Source organism: Pinus tabuliformis, chromosome J, assembly GCF_031772625.1.
Source record: "Pinus tabuliformis cultivar Carrire ecotype Pingquan chromosome J, CPIR1, whole genome shotgun sequence".
NCBI classification, from domain to species: domain Eukaryota; kingdom Viridiplantae; phylum Streptophyta; class Pinopsida; order Pinales; family Pinaceae; genus Pinus; species Pinus tabuliformis.
Window position 1 is genome coordinate 486368839 of NC_142295.1, and position 17314 is coordinate 486386152.

At 36.7% G+C, this 17314-nt stretch overlaps 1 protein-coding gene across 1 annotated transcript; it reads right to left on the reverse strand.

Moving 5' to 3' along the window:
- Nucleotides 1-5237: 5237 nt before the first annotated feature.
- Nucleotides 5238-6524, reverse strand: LOC149227912 (uncharacterized). The gene has a single exon (XM_089380617.1). It carries the CDS (start codon nucleotides 6522-6524, stop codon nucleotides 5238-5240), a length of 1287 nt encoding a protein of 428 aa, XP_089236743.1.
- Between the last annotated feature and the right edge of the window lie 10790 nt (nucleotides 6525-17314).

A 17314-nucleotide genomic window follows, 5' to 3' on the forward strand; every position in this document is an offset into this window, starting at 1 on the left:
TCAGATACACTACACTCTATCATATCATATCATGATAGATATACCCTTTCTACTCTTTCTTATTTAAAAATATATATATTCACCTTTACACATTATATCATTATTTTAGAGCTTATTATATGATCATTTTAACAAAAGGAATACTGATATAAAAACAAATATTTACTTAAGCATGATTATATAACTACACATCTACTCCATAAGATTAAATTAAATAACATTACACCTTATTATATTATCATTTTAATAAAAAGAATACTAATATAAAAACAAATATTTATTATCGAGATGCAGTAGATCCAGCCACAGAGCTATCAGTTCCAGGTGTTCTAGTAGTTGATCCGGTCGACACAACTTGATTTTGATCCTGATCTTGATTGACCTCTTCTCTATTAGCACTTCGGTAAATAATCCGGTAATGGATGAAAAAGTTTGACACGTGTTTCTTACCACAGACACGTTACCAACTGCATGAACCAAATTGGTCAAATGGGGCCCGTTCATCTGACTACGTGTGAACGCCCGATTTTCATCTCCCTACTCATCAATAAACTCTGTTAATGTTCGTTGAATGTTGAATTGTCCCGAATCTTAATTACATTCTTCCTAGAACAGAAGCCGCTGCTGTCCGTCCGTTAAAGAGAAGACCGAGAAGCGTCTGAGAGTGCGACCGTTATATTGACGGAAACAGTGGCAACAAAGGCGAGTCCGTTGGCTGATTAGGTAGGTAAAAAACAAATCAAAACAAAACGTTTGATATGAAGAGAGAAAATATTTCCAGACTTTGAAGGGCTCCAACACATATAAGAGAGTCAAAATAAAACCACTGAATTTTTCGAAGAATATTATCCAGAGTTGGAGGGCTCCCTCAAAAAGGTTCTGCATGCAATAAACAAGGCAACCTGGAACTTTCTTCTTGATTATAAGAGGAAAACATCAAAAATTGCCCCGAAAAATCTCTTGTACACTTCTTTAAATCCTACAAAATTTCTCAAGTGTCGCACTATTAAAATGAATTAAGAACAGAAGTTGGCGTAGAGCGACTTGATGATACCATAAAAATGACATGGAAAACTCAACAGTATTGATGACAAACGAGCATTGGAAATCCAGTTTTCTCAATATCTATGAATGGCTCACGATTCTACTGCCCAAGTTATAATTAGAATCTTCTTGAAGATTAGTTTGAAAAATAAAGAGACTAGAGCCGCGTCCAGAGGGAGTAAGACTGGTGCAAGCGAGGGTCGTATCCGGGTGGTTAGTTCAAACAGGGGAAACCAAGGTTTGAGAACGCAGATTACTCGCATTGGCGGACAGAGGAACAGGGCTATTTTTATGTGTAATTTTGTACTTTTGCTTTCAAGTTTACAGATATTTTTGGATATTTCCATTAAATATTAAATAAAAAAGAAAGGAATGTCTTTAATAATTCAAGTCAATATTCTGTATGTTCCATTACACAGAATAGGCGAAGAGAAACGGCTCTTTATCAACTAAAATTGAGAGAAAGAAAAACGATATCACTAACTTTTAAAATGCGTAGCCGAGGAGAGCAGAGCACCGAATAGCTTGAAAAACGCCACTAGCCCGAAACCATCATAGCAGCTCCCAAAGAGTTGATGATAGAAAAACTTCCTTTTACATAACTGAAACTAGAATATATTGATAATCGGAAGCACCTCCCTATGACCCTCCCTGTGACCAGGATATCAGAAGGATGCAGAGAGACCGAAAACTTGTCTACAAAGAGCCGAAAAGCTAAAAAATTTAGGTAGAATACTAGAAAACGAAAGGAAGAAAGCCTTCCCTGAAACAAATGTGAGCCAAGACACGGAGGGAGCACTCAGGACTCCCCGCGCATAGGAGAAAAGAACCAAAACCAAAGAAGTATCAGTAAGCTAATATAGCGAGTACATGGGGAGATGACAAATGGTTCGAAGCGCCTTACATGCAAGCTAATGCACCAGGAGCTGACAGGTGGAGCCTCATGCATGTAGCCATAGAAACCTACTAGAAGCTGACAGAATGCTAAGTGAAGCACAGGTGCGATATACAGAGAAGTGTAGACTCCCTGAAGACACGTATAATCGGCTAAGGTTTCGCACAGACATATCACCCATTTCAAAGTGTATGAGGCTCGCTGGTTGGATGCCTGAGCAGAGATCACTAGTTGGTTGCCAAGGCGATGTTCTCTCCCACGGCTCGCCCCTTCGACCGATGAAAATATGGTATAGTACATGTCAATAAAGTTATATTTAGTTTGGATATAAAAATCTTTTGCACGAGAAAACTTTGGATAGCAGAAAAGTTGAATAAAAACTTTGGATATCAGAAAAGTTTGCCGCAAGGACACGCAGAAGAGGTACCAAAAACTTAGGATATCTTACTTTTACCAGTCTTGAAACCTGCGAAGTCCGCAATAAGACCCTCAACTTTGTTGGCCAATCAGCAATTACATAATAAATTTTATATTATTTTTTAATATGAAAACTTTGGTTAAAATTGTGATGTATAGCAATATTTTTTTGTCAAACAAGAAATTAATAGGCAGTCAACCCACGATCGATTGCTAAGAGTCCCAGGCAGGGACTAATAAGTAATTATTGATGGAGATGTTTTATTAGTGAAGTTAAAAAAAATGTTAGAAGAGTTGTTATTATATTCTTTCATTTTCATATAGAATAAATGGTTTACCTTGAAATTAATTAAGCTTAGAGTGAGAAGTGATGGTAAAATTCAAAGGTAAGTGGATGAGCATCAATTATTCATTTCAAATGTAAAAAGGATCAATTGACAACAAAAAGTAGGTATGGTCATGATATGTAAATGATCATATGTAATGAATTTGTAATTTGTTAAATAGTACCATGGAGTAATGGTCACATTGTGAGTTAGAGAAGCATTTTGCATATTTATTGTACCTCATTTGAAATGATGTAATTATGTTCCTTGTAAAGAGGTGCATGTTTCTACCCGACAACCTAATTTTTTTTTTTAATAGTATCATGGAGTAATGGTCACATTGTGAGTTAGAGAAGCATTTTGCATATTTATTGTACCTCATTTAAAATGATGTAATGATGTTCCTTGTAAAGAGGTGCATGTTCAGTTGTACCTAACAACCCAAAAAGTGTTTTGGTCCTATAAAAGTTTAGGCATAGTCAAGTTGTTTTTCCCCTCATGTTTTCTAAGCCTTGTGAAGTGAGGCTTTACATGTAGTATTGGAAATAACATACATTTAATTGCATTTTGGTTAACTAGGACTATCTCCACTTGCATGAGATAGTTAATTGATGAATACATGGCCATTTAACTAGGACCAAGTGTCAGTTTTCTTTAGTACATGTTCACATCTCTCTAGATTCAATACTATATTAGTTCAACCATGTAGAATATATTTCATGGAATTGTATTATTTCATAATTTTATTTTCTATGCAGGAATATAGTTCATTAATTCTTTTCTCTATCAAATTTCCTTATTCTTTCCTTGCATGTTTTGTTCATTGTTTTCTAGCTAGATTCTTTCATCTTTCCTTGCAAGTTTTGTTCATTGTTTTCTAGTTAGATCCAACTTGTGTAAGTTTAACTACTATTTCACATGGTATCAGAGCCCACGGGAGCTAGGAAAAGGAGCATAAACAATCTATTTGCAGGTACTGAAGATTGGAGCTATTGGAAAGAATGAAGTTTCCACTTTCCACAATTCTCATGCCATATAACTATTTCAAACGGAAGCCAAAGGTTCTACTTCAACTCAGAAGTAGAGGCTTCTATCAGATAGCCATGACAACAAACATTAAACCAAATTATGCAGTTGAAAATGCAAATATTCAATTGCATGAATGAGGCCTTCACTATCCTATGCTTATCAATTTCTACAAAATTATTGTTTCATGTTGAAGCATGCACAAGTCCAAATCAAGTTTCGACGATTTTGGAGAGATTATTTCAAAAGAAGGATAAGATGTAGCGTCACATCCTTGAAAATGAGCTCAACTCATTAGATTCAAGCCATTTCGAAAAAATTCAAGATTTCTTCACAAGGTTCAAAGCCTTGTTACTCCGGTTGAAAGAATGAGGAATCGACAAATCCAAGCAAGAAAGTCAATTAATTCATGCCATATTATCAATATTGGGCCTAGAGTATGCTATATTTGTCTCCACTTTTCACACAGTTAGGCTTTCAACAAGCAAAATGATGGCTGTTATCTCAACAAACCACAATGTTGTTACAGGATGAACAACAAATCTTTGCTCTCATAGCAAACTACAGTGTTGTTACAAGCTCTCTCAGCAAACTACAGTGCTGTTACAGACTCTCACAACAAACTACAGTGTTGTTACAAGCTCTCTCAGCAGACTACAATGTTGTTACAGACTCTCACAACAAACTACAGTGCTGTTACAGACTCTCACAACAAACTACAATGTTGTTACAGGCTCTCTCAGCAGCTACAGTATTGTTACAAACTCTCATAGCAAACTACAGTGTTGTTACAGGAGGAACAAAATTGTTGTTGTTGTTGTTGTTGTTTTTCTTTTTTTTAGCCACGTAGTCTGTAAAAACACGGTCTAAAAATCCCTTTGTAACTACCAAACGAAGGATCTTTTTGGGAAATCACTCGTGATTTACTAAATAGACCCTGCTCTGTACAAAACCCAGATGCCAAAATTTCAAAATTAATCATCCTTTGATAAGAAATTGACTCGCAAAATTGTGACGATTTTCCTTTACGAATTTTCTTTCTTTTGTTTGCTTTTTCCACAGAAAAAATTCCGACCTTTTATTAATAAAAAGGGTTACATAAAGTATGTAAGGATGACACCAAGCCTGAAACCGCCATCAAAATAGGCGCGACTCAGCAATCAAAAACGCTCTCTGACAGAGATCCCATCACAGGAGGGGAGAACCTCCCTAGTCACTCAAAGCATTTGAGCAACGTCCTATCGTCCACGCAGCTAAACAGTAAAGAGCCACCGCAAGGGGATAGCACCAAACCGTCAACAGCAATGAAACGAAGGACTGCGCGGATCCATAACAAAAAAACCATCCACAGATCTTGGAGGAAAAGGAAGCCGCTATGAAAAAACAAGAAACTCTGCCCGGGCATCCACAGATTGGGAAAACAGCCCAAGAAAGACGGCAGAGGAGAAATATGAGAGAGTGGAGACATGGAAAAAAGAAACGAAAACACACACAAATATATACAGGAACAGAGGAAGCGTGAAGGAAGATTAAGCGAAGATGGGTTGTTCAACAGGCCGAACAAACCCGTTATCAACCTCCGAGACAGTCCACAACCCCATCTCACGAGCTACTCCTTCTTTAGAAAGACGATCCGCTTCAGAATTCCTTTCCCGGTATATATGACTTAGAGAAATCTCCATAAAACAATTCCTGAGCCGAGAAACTTCTTTAAACAGAGGAAGCAGAGTAAGATTATGACAGCGATGAGTCCCGTTGAACCATTGAACCACATTCATGGAATCCCCAAAAAGCTGAACTTCTCGCACATCTCGGAGGATAAGCCAGCTGAGGAGGAGATGAAGGGCTTTCAATTCAGCAAAATTATTTGAACCCTGTCCCAGACCTACTGAGGCTTTAAGAATTTTTACTTCTGAAAAATGTATGATCAAGCCAGCCCCACACCGACCATTGATATCCGACGCCCCATCAAAATAAGCCCACGGCATAGATTGTCTTATGACTTCTTGACAAACAGCTCTGGAGGAATTAGGAGCTTGAGGAATAGGAATGCTTTCATAGATGGCCGCTCCCTCAGCTGCAAGCCTTCCAATAGGGAAAGTAGAGTCCTTGAAAATGGCTAGGTTCCTGGCCAGCCATGTCCCCCATGTAATGATTAAAGGAATGGATCGTTCCCTTTCGTTTAATGAAGAATTCCACCAGCTCTGCCAGGCCTCTAAGAGTCCCTGCCCTTCCCATCTATGAGGAACGTTTATTAAGCATAGCGTTGCTGCCCAGAGACTAGAATTGAAAGGGCAAAAGAGAAATAAATGCTGGGCAGTTTCGGCGCTGTCTTTACACAGAGGACATCTACCAGGACCAATTCTGCCTCTTCTTTGAAGGAAATCCCACGTAGGAACTTTCTGGAAAAGGACACACCAGAAGAAAAGTTTCGTTTTAGCAGGTCCTTTTAACTTCCATAAGGGTTTAGCCCACCAGCCCGGAATTTCCCACCCCTTTTGAGACATCATCCATTTGTAACCTTCCTTTGGGGAATAAAAGCCATTCTGAGCAAAAACCCATTTTAACTCATCCGGAGAGTCTGAAAGCCGCACCGAAGAGTTGACGAGATTCCTTATGTACCTGTCCCATTCCTCCAACCTGTCTTCAATCAAATCTAAGTCTCGCCCTTTAAGCCACCCTTGATTCCAAATGGAAGAGGCCCTGGGATCAGCAATCTGGTTTAAAGTGAAAAATCCTCTATCTTTTAAAACTGCCACCAAATCTTGTGATAGATGAAAACCCTCAGAACAGCCAATCCAAGGATCGCGCCCCATTGATAAAGTGTGCTCTATATTCTCAAATCTGAAATGTAAAATGACTCTTTCCAATACATAATATTGGATCAAAAGTATTGCATTAAAATATTAACTAAAATATGATTCTACAGGTTCTCATTTAAATGTAAATAACAGAGAAAATATAGTGCAAGAATTCCTCATTCAACACAACAATTTAAAGACCAAATCAATTTCAATCTCCAGATATTAATATTATGGTTCATAAACCTCACAAACACATATGCAAATAACTGTCTCACACACACTTACAGATTCGATTTGCTGATACAAAAAACCATTGGTCTAAGAAATGTTGTTCTATTAACTTCAATCTCACACCAAAATTTCTAGCGCCCAAAAATGTTCCTCCTTTCTCCTCCAAACTAAAAATCCCCTGTCTAAGAAATGAGTTCATGGATGTGAACTAATTTCCCTTAGCCCTAACTACCTACTAACTATAAAATCATTTCTTTTAACTAGATATTCCTAACTAATCTTAACTGAATATCAAAAACATTTTCAAAAATAAACTTTAAAATGTTCTAGCCTTGACATGTGATCAATCCATCACATTGCTAGGCTCTGGGTCTGACTTTAATAACTTGTCATTTTTATGTGCTCGGCCTAATGCACCTGCATCAAACTCCCCAAGAAAGAAAATTTTATGAGATCCTGCTCATAAGATCTTCTATAGAATGACCTGCTTTTTGTAGTGTTGCTTCATCCATCCAAGTAGAATCCTCCATCAGACGGTCTTTCCACTTCGCAAGATATTCCAAGTATTCTTTCCTTCTGGTCTTCTTGTATCCAAACTCTGTTCAGCCTCTAAACTCTTTGCCATAGGAATTTGCTTTAGCCACTGTTGTTCCTTTCCTTCATCCTGGTCAAGATTCCCAGAAGCTTGATCTGCATCACCAATTGTGTAGGGATACAAATCTGCTACATTAAAAATGGGTGAAATTCCAATTTCTGGAGGTAACTCCAGCTCATAAGCATTCGCTAAAAACTTGCGGAGGACCTTACAAGGTCCTATCTTCTTCATTTTCAATTTGTTTTATTCTCCCCTTGGAAACCTCTCTTTTCTTAGTTGATCTAGGACCATATCTCCCACTTCAAAGTTTACCTATTTCCTATGTACATTTTCTCGTTTCTTGTCGTTGTTGCTTGTATCTTGTAATCTTTTTTTTACTTGCTCTTGCAGCTCACTCATGGCTGTTGCAAAATCCTCTCCATCAACATTTCTATGCTCAAGCTTTCCCAAGTCTCTTGGCTCGCAAATTCCCCTCGGGTGCATATCGTATAAGATCTGAAATGGACTCTTTCCCATGCTCTTATTTGGTGAGTCATTATATGCAAACTCGGCATGGGCTAGCACATGATCCCACTGCTTTGGTCGGTCACCTACTAAACTCCTCAAAAAAATACCCAAACTCCTGTTTACAACCTCTGTTTGCCCATCAGATTGTGGATGATAGGCTGAGATAAAATTTATCTTAGTGCCAAGTTTCTTCCACAAGGTTCTCCAGAAATGTCCAGTGAATCTTGTGTCCTTGTCAGATATTATACTTTTTGTCAAACCATGCAACCGAACAATCTCATCAAAAAACAAATTAGCCACATGGGTAGCATCACTAGTTTTGAAACATAGAATAAAATGAGCCATCTTAGTAAATCTATCCACAACTACAAGGATTGAATCATTACCTCGTTGAGTTCTTGGTAAACCCAGAACAAAGTCCATACTCACTGAATCCCAAGGTCTGTTGGGAATGGGTAATGGCATGTATAGTCTAGTATTTTGACTTCTCCCTTTCGCATGTTGACATACCCTACACTTACTCACATACCTTTGTACATCTGCCTTCATCTTAGGCCAAAAATAGAAGTGACTCAGTTGCCGAAGTGTCACCAAAGTTTCTAGCCAACCCGCCATTATGCTTTTCTTAGACCAAGTTTTCCCGCATTGAGCAACTGGGAATACATAGTTGATTGCTCTTGAACAATAGCCCATCCTGCAACATAAACTCTTTCCATGCATTGATGTCCCTATTGACTGGATTTTTACACGCTACAAAAGCTTCTTTAAAATCAACATCAATGTCATATAATTCCTTCAAATAATCAAAGCCTAAAATTTGTATTTGACTTTCCTGCATGATTAAGCATTTCCTACTCAAGGCATTGACAACCTTATTTGCCTTCCCACTAATGTGCTTCAAAACAAAAGTGAAACTTTGAAAGAACTCCACCCACTTTGCATGTTTATGATTTAACTTATGTTGCTGCATAATGTATTGTAAGGCAAAATTATCTGTGTATAGAAGAAACTCGTTAGGCATCAAGTAATGCCATCAATTCTTCAAAGCTTGAACCACTGCATAAAATTATTTGTTGTAGGAAGAGTATTTTTTTTTGACTCATTTAACTTCTTGTTGAAATATGAAACGGGCTTATCTTCTTGGCTCAGTACAGCTCCAATGGTTGTCCCACTAGCATCACATCTCACTTGAAAGGGCTGATTGAAGTCTGGCAACTTCAACACCAGCTTCTCAGTGATCTTCTTCTTCAATAGTTAGTTTTTTTTATTTTATTTTTTAGCTGATGTTGTCCAATAAAATGGTTGTCTATTCTTCTTGATGGTGTCAATGATAGGTGCACAAATTCCACTAAAATTCCTAATAAATTTTCTGTAGAAGCTGGCTAAACCATGAAGACTTCTCACCTCCAAAATATTCTTAGGTAAGGGCCAATTTACAATTGTCTCAATCTTTTCTGGATCCATTTTCAAGCCATCCTTAGAAATGACAAACCCCAAGTATACAAGTTCAGTTTTCATAAAAGAACACTTCTTCATGTTAATCAATAGATTTTCTTGTTGCAATATCTCTAAAACATACTTCAAATGTCTTAAGTGCTCTTCTTTAGTTTGACTGAAAATTAAAATGTCATCCAAGTAAACAATGACAAACTTACCAATGAACTCCTTCAAGACTTCATTCATCAGTCGCATAAAGGTACTGGGTGCATTTGACAATCCAAATGGCATGACCATCCACTCATACAAGCCTTCATTGGTCTTGAAAGTTGTCTTCCACTCATCTCCTTCTCTGATCTGAATTTGATGATAACCACTTTTCAGGTCAATCTTTGAGAAGTAAGTTGCTCCACCCAAGCAATCCATCATATCATCCATCCATGGCAATGGAAACCTATAACAAATGGTGATCTTGTTGATTGCTCTAGAGTTAGTGCACATTCTCCATTCTCCACCCTTCTTTGGACTTAATAATGTAGGTACGACACATGGACTCAAACTTTCTCTTATTAGTCCTTTGTCCAACAATTCTTGGACTTTATTCCTCACTTCCTCATTCTCTTTAGGTGTCATTCAATATGTAGCCTTGTTCGGAAGACTTGCTCCAGGTATCAAGTCTATGTGATGGTTGATGCTTCTTTTGGGTGGCATTTAAACTCACTTGGAAATTCATTAACTACAATATCATGAAACTCAAGCAACAACTCCTGAACTTCAAGAGGTAAATCTATAATTTCGGTGTGCAGAAGTACTACCTTTGGCTTGCAAATCACTACATAGCTTACCTCTTCTTCTTCCATCTATTGTAGAAATTTCTTTCCACTAAGTAGCAGTGATTTTGGGCTTCTTGTTTCAGCTATACCTTCCTCTTTCAATGGTACAAGAGTGTGCTTGATACCATCCTTTTCGTTCTTATAACAATTGCTCTCTTCATCATGTGTCACCTTCCTGTCAAACTGCCATGGGTGACCCAAAAGAATGTGACAAGCATCCATTGACATTACGTCAAAGAGCACATTATCTTTATACCTGCCTATCTGAAACTCAACTTCACTTTTTTCATGCACCAATAATTTGTGTCCTTTTTACAACCACGATACCTTATAAGGTGTGGGGTGCTTAATCTTTTTCAATTCCAATTTTTCCACCATTTCTTGGGAAACTAGATTGTCTATACTTCCGTTGTCAATCACCAATTTGCAGTGTTTTCCTTTTGCCTTACACATTGTCTTGAATAAGGATTTCCTTTGGACTGGTTCAACAGTCTCCTTTGCTGGTTTTAAAAGGACTTTATGGACCATCAACACCTCTCTAGTTTCTGGCACATTCTCTACCTTGGGTACTTGTGCCTCTACTACTTCGGTTTGAGCTATGTATGCACCTCGTTGTCCCATATTGTCATTCTCAGGAAGTTCAAAAGATCGGTGACCCAATTTGTTACATTTGTAACACCGGTAGGCAGTCTCTTTACCTCTTCCTCTACCTCTACCTCTCTGATAAGGTCTTCCTCCCCTACTGCCACCTTCTTTCTCTGATTATTTCCTCGTACTCAAAATACTTGTCCATTTCACTAATCTAATCTAATAGATTCTCATATTTCAAACTACCATCATAAATAGAGATTTCAGGCTTTGGCCTTGAACTTGAAATCAATACTGCTCTCAACAACTTCTTCAATAGGTGTTGCTCCTTCTTCTTCAAGTTCCTCTTCGGCCTCACTAACATCTCCACCTTCAAGATCCCGTTGTCTCCCTACTTCCATGGCTTCTAACCGAATTTGCAGTCTCCTTATCTCTTCCCGGAGTTTTGCATTTCCCGCGGGTCTACCTCCTCGACCTCGTGCCCTTCCTGCACACCTATTCATCTCTCTATACTGTAGATACCAACAACGTTAAGGCTCTGATACCACAAATTGATGAATGCTATCTACAGCATGAACAACAAATATTTGCTCTCACAACAAACTACAGTGTTGTTACAAGCTCTCTCAACAAACTACAGTGGTGTTACAGACTCTCACAACAAACTACAATGTTGTTACAAGCTCTCTCAACACACTACAATGTTGTTATAGAATTTCACAACAAACTACAGTGTTGTTATAAACTCTCACAAAAAATTACAGTGTTGTTACAGGCTCTCTTAGCAGACTATAGTGTTGTCACAGACTCTCACAACAAACTACAGTGTTGTTACAAGAGGAACAACATTGTTTTTTTTTTAGCCACGCAATCTGTAAAAACACAATTTAATGATCCTGTTGTAACTCCCAAATGAAGGATATTTTTAGGAAATCAGTCGTGAGTTACCAAACAAACTGTACTCTACACAAAACCCAGATACCAGAATTTCAAAATTCGTCTTCCTTTGATCAGAAATTGACCCGCAAAATTGGTGACGATTTTCCTTTACGAATTTTCTTTCTTCTGTTTTCTTGATACAGAGTGCTCTGTATTCTCAAATTTGAAATGTAAAATGACTCTTTCCAATACACAATCTTGGATATAAAATTACTGGATTAAAATATTAATTAAAATATGATTCTCCAAGTTCTCATTTAAATGTAAATAACAGAGAAAATACAATGCAATAATTCCTCATTCAACACAACAATTTAATGACCAAATCAATTTCAATCTCCAAATATTAATATTATGGTTCATAAACCTCACAAACACATATGCAAATTACTGTCTCACACACACTTGCATATTCTATTTTCTAATACAAAAAGCATTGGTCTAAGAAATGATGTTCAATTAACTTCAATCTCACACCAAAATTTCCAGCACCCAAAAATGTTCCTCCTCTCTCCTCCAAAACTAAAAATCCCCTGTCCAAGAAATGAGTTCATGGATGTGAACCAATTTCCCTTAGCCCTAACTACCTACTAACTATAAAATCATTTCTTTTAACTAGATATTCCTAACTAATCTTAACTGAATATCAAAAACTTTTTCAAAAATAAACTTTAAAATGTTCTAGCCTTGTGATCAATCTATCACATTGCTAGGCTCTGGGTCTGACTTTAATAACTTATCATTTTTATGTGCTCGGCCTAATCCACCTGCATCACACAACCTAGAAGATGTCCACACTCTATGCTTTTATTGAGTCCTTGATACATGAGCAAGATAAGCTCATAAAGTTGGGCCGCACATTGAAAAATTCCAAATCCCATGCACTCAGTATGCATGTAAGGGGCTATTAAAATTCTTGAACAAGGTATTGATTTCTAAACACTAATAATTACTTGTGATCATTATATATACATTCCTTTTAACAATTACAACTTCTTCATTAAGCAACTATACTTCAAAAGATCAACCATATAAGAATAAGAAAGCATAGATCACAGAGCACAATATCAACACAATGATTACCTTGGGACAACCCACTTGGGGTAAAACCCCAACAAATATTTCCTTAGAGAACGAATTCAACAAGACATATCACACTCAAATTTGTGTTAAAACTAACCAGTAAATCTATTCACCAAATGTCCAAGTCATCCCCTCTTAATCAAATTGTAAACATAGAGATAACATAGAAGATCTAACTCTCTTTTTTGCAGAGATGTACCTCAAAAAATTTTGTTCCTCTATCACAAATGCATACCATAGAAAATCAAAACTCTATCACAGATATGAACGACATACTTCAACCTTCTTGCTTAGGTTATGAACCAAAAAATTTAGACTTCTATCATAGATATGAACCAAAAGCTTTGGCCTTCTCCTCATGGTACGAATCACATAAATTTCATCTTTCTTAGAATAGAAATAAACCACAAAAGTAGTCTACACCTTTGATGTGCTCCTTAACTTGCTTTGTATGCCCATAAATATAGTGATTTATGCTAATACGAGTTGTTTTTTGTGAGGACAAAAGACTTCTATTTATGGTGAATCATGAGGTTGAATGGGTGCGAACACTAGCTGAATTGGCTTGTACGAGAGAAAGGGTTGACTTGAACACTTGGGAGCCAAAACCAATATTAAAAAATTTAATTTTTGCCATTTTGATTAATACAAAAATTCGATTTTTTTATGAGCATGAAGAACACGCTTTACATGAACAAGTACATCAAGATATCAAATATGAAGATCGACCATAGCTACAAAATTCAACAACCTGTCTTAGCTAGAGAGGTATTCATAATGACTATCAAGATAATCTCAAGTTTACAAATTCTCTAAGGAAAGATAAATATTAAGATAAGCACCGTCAATATCACAATCACCAGCATCATCATAATGATGTTTCACCATCAAACAATTATAGACACATTCTAGATGAAACATCATAGGCCTCATCAAAGATAAACAAAATCTCTTTAGAAATAGATCAGAGCATGATGCTAGGAGGCTACAACCTCTAGGACCATACTCCACCCAAGGTTAAGTGACACATGGAGTATGTCCTCTATTGGACAATCTCCCTAATTTAGGTCAAAGTACTTAACACAGGGAGGGGTCAGTTGGGGGAAGGAAGCGGGAGAACCGAGGGAGGCACGGGGGTCAGGGTGGTAAGGCCGAGGGAAGGGGGAAGGTCAGGGGTAGGGGGAGGCAAAGGGCCGGGGGTGGTGAGGGGAATGGGATGAGGGATGGCTGAGGGGGGAGGGGAGGCGTCGGGGGGAGGGTGAGGGAAAGGATGGGAGGTGGGGTAGGGTATTTGCTCTTTTTTTTTTAATTGTGTTTTAAAAAATATTTATTTATTTTTAATGTTTTTTTTTTAATTGTTTATTTTTTCATTTTTATTTTAATTTTTAATTTTATTTTTTATAATTTTTTTTAATTGTTTCGATTTTTTTTTTAGTTTTTTTTTTAATATATACATTTTTTGAATTTTTATAATTTTTTATAATTTATGTTTTTTTTTTAATTTTTTAATTTTAATTTTAATTTATGTTATTTCTTTATTTTTATAATTTTAATTTAAAAAATAATTCTTAAATTTTTATTTTATTTTATCTTTTATTTTTATTTTTGCGTTTTATCACTAACATGTTTAATGTTTTTTTTTGGTCATGTTTTTTTTATTTTCATTTTTATTTTTTATTTTATATATTTTATGTTTTATTATAACATGTTTTTATTATTTTTATTTTTGTCATGTTTTATGTTTTTTTATGCTTTATGTTTTTTTGACATGTTTTTATTATTTCTATTTTTGTCAAGTTTTTTTTTTTTTTTTTTTTTTTTTATGCTTTGTGTTTTTTTTTTACATTTTTATAGGTTTTTTTTGTTTTTCTTTAAGTTTTTAATTATTTTTAATGTTGTATTTTATTTTAAATTTTTTAATTTAATTATATATATATATATATAATATATAATATATATATATATATATATATATATATATATATATAATTTTACATGGTATGGTTAATTTTTTTTACATTTTATAGTTTTTTTAGTCATTACCATATATTTTTTTATATTTGCTATCTTTTGTCATGTTTTATTACTTGCTATTATTTTTTTTTTTTCAAAATTTGAATTTTTGTTTGCTTTTGTATTTTTGTATTTTTTTTATTGTTTTTTTTCAATATTTGAATTTTTGCATTTCTATAAATTTTTTATATTTGATTTTTTTGTCATGTTTTTTATGTTTTATTACTTGTTATTATTTTTTATTTTTATTTTCAATATTTGAATTTTTGTTTTCTTATGTATCTTTCATATATATATATATATTGTAGGTCCGTGTCGATGCTTGTCTAGCAACCTGATCTCGTTATGTGTAATTTGATAGTTGATTTTAAAATTTTCATTATAATGAATTGAGTCTGCCCCACAATGTGTTAATTTCATGGTTGGTCTTTAAGTTTTCAATACAATGAGTTGAGCTCACCTACACTGTGTGTCAATTTGATAGTTGAATTTTTTTTTTTTTTTTTGCAATGTATCAAGTTGTCTTAGGCTAAGATTTCAAAATTGCTATACATTTAGCATTTTAAAAAAATTACTCTTGGTATAATAACTCTTTCTTTTTTTTTGCTAAAGCAAGAGTCGAGCCTTCTATTTCAATAAATCGAAAAACGAATTACATAAGGTACAACAGTCCTCAAGGAACTGTGAGCAAAAGAGAAACCAAATCACTGTCAGCCACAGAACCACAAACCGAACCGCAAAACCCTCAAAAAGCAGGCCAAAGTCTAACCAATCAATCACCCTCCAGAGATCCAACGGACTACGATAAAATAAGCCTTGGATTCGAATAGGGGAAAGAAGCCATTCTGAAAGGATTTCGGGTCCGAAAGGGGATAACTCTCGAACATAATTTTGTCCCAAAATCCACCAAAGCCCACCATGATGCGTAACAAGCCCGGAGGATAACAATCGCCCTGCCCTGCACCTTATCCTTGATCGTCGCTTCCCCTTGCCAGATCCAACGGTGGAGGAAGATATCGCACGACCCACAAACACAGAGAATAACCGTGCACTGAACACCCTAGACCCACCAACCTGCACGATTAATCATGACCATAGAAACATAATGCTTGATCCAACGGCTGTGATACATATTGCACGGGCCAAAAGCACCTAGATTTGGCGTGCGATGAGGGCGGTATTTATTACCATACCTAGGCCACGTGTTGATATGTGAATGGAATCGCTCCCAAATCTGAAAAACCACAAACCGCTTGAAGGGCTTGCAATGAACCCAAAACCACTCCCCGAGCGGTATTGCCATCACTAGAAGAATAAACAATTTGTTGAGTTTGCTGAGATCACCACGATTCCGGCTTCTCGCACTAGCCCATCTCCTCGCACTAAAGCACCAAAGGAAGATGAAAAGTCCTCTGTTCCGCCGTCTGCCCGAGTAACAGCTTCTGCCTAACCACATCCTCCAGAGACTTCTGAGATTATTCTTACCACGGTTGCGGAGGCCAACAGTGAACTACTTCCCAAAAGGGACCTCCCTACAAAACTAACTCTTCATAAGAAAAACCCAAATCATATAGACGCCAGTTCTGTGTCTCTATTACAAACAACCTTTCTGTCCTCGTCCACCTGATCTAGACAGTGAACCCTTAACCCATTCTGAGGTAGCTCTTGCCAGCTTAGCTCAACCCTGCTCATGGTGCAAAGCACCCCTTGATTTGCTAGGATGTCCGCCAATTTATTTGTCGTTCTTAGCACCTGTGTGAAGCCCACTATACTTAAGCCCTGAAGGTGAAGCTGTATCCGCTGAAAGACCTGCAACAACCTCCATTGCTTTGAGGCTTTTTTGGCTCCGTACCATAACTAATTCTTTTAACCGAATTAATGATTAACTCAGAGTCAGCTTCAACTATGATATTCTAGAGATTATTCTGCTTCAGAATTCTAAACAATGCTCGAGAGCCATTAGTTCCACCAAATTATTAGTGGCTCTTCCCAAATGGCAGTGAAAAATAGAAAGGATGCAGCCATTATCATCTCTTAACACCCTGCCAAAACCTGCTACACCCGGGTTACCTATTGAGGCCCCATCAATGTTGAATTTCAAAAAACCCTGAGGTGGGGGGTGCTAGTAATCCTGCTTAGTGTTCATTTTCATGACCTTTCTGTCCAAGCCCTGTGGGATGAGCTCCAACATCCCCAACTAAAGAAGTATCTGCTTTTTAGCTTCTGAAGGTGGATTCTTTGGGGAATTTCTCACAACAGTGCCTACCGTCTCTTTAAGCTGTCTTAAGATCTGCTCAAACATTTGGTGGGATGATCATTTTTCATTTTTGAAGACTCTGTTGTTCCTTTCTTTCCAGACATTCCATATTATGAAACTTGGCGTTAATGTCTAGGCTGAGCAGAGAAACTCAAATCATAGAAGTTTCGTCTCCATTTATTCAGGGTGTTGATAATGCTTCCTTTGTCCCTATCTGTCTATCGAAAAATAGTGGCAAATGAGTCCCACAAACTAGAAGTGAAGTTGCAATTATTGAGCAGGTGCTTTATGGTTTCCTCCTGTGCCTCACAGAGCTGGC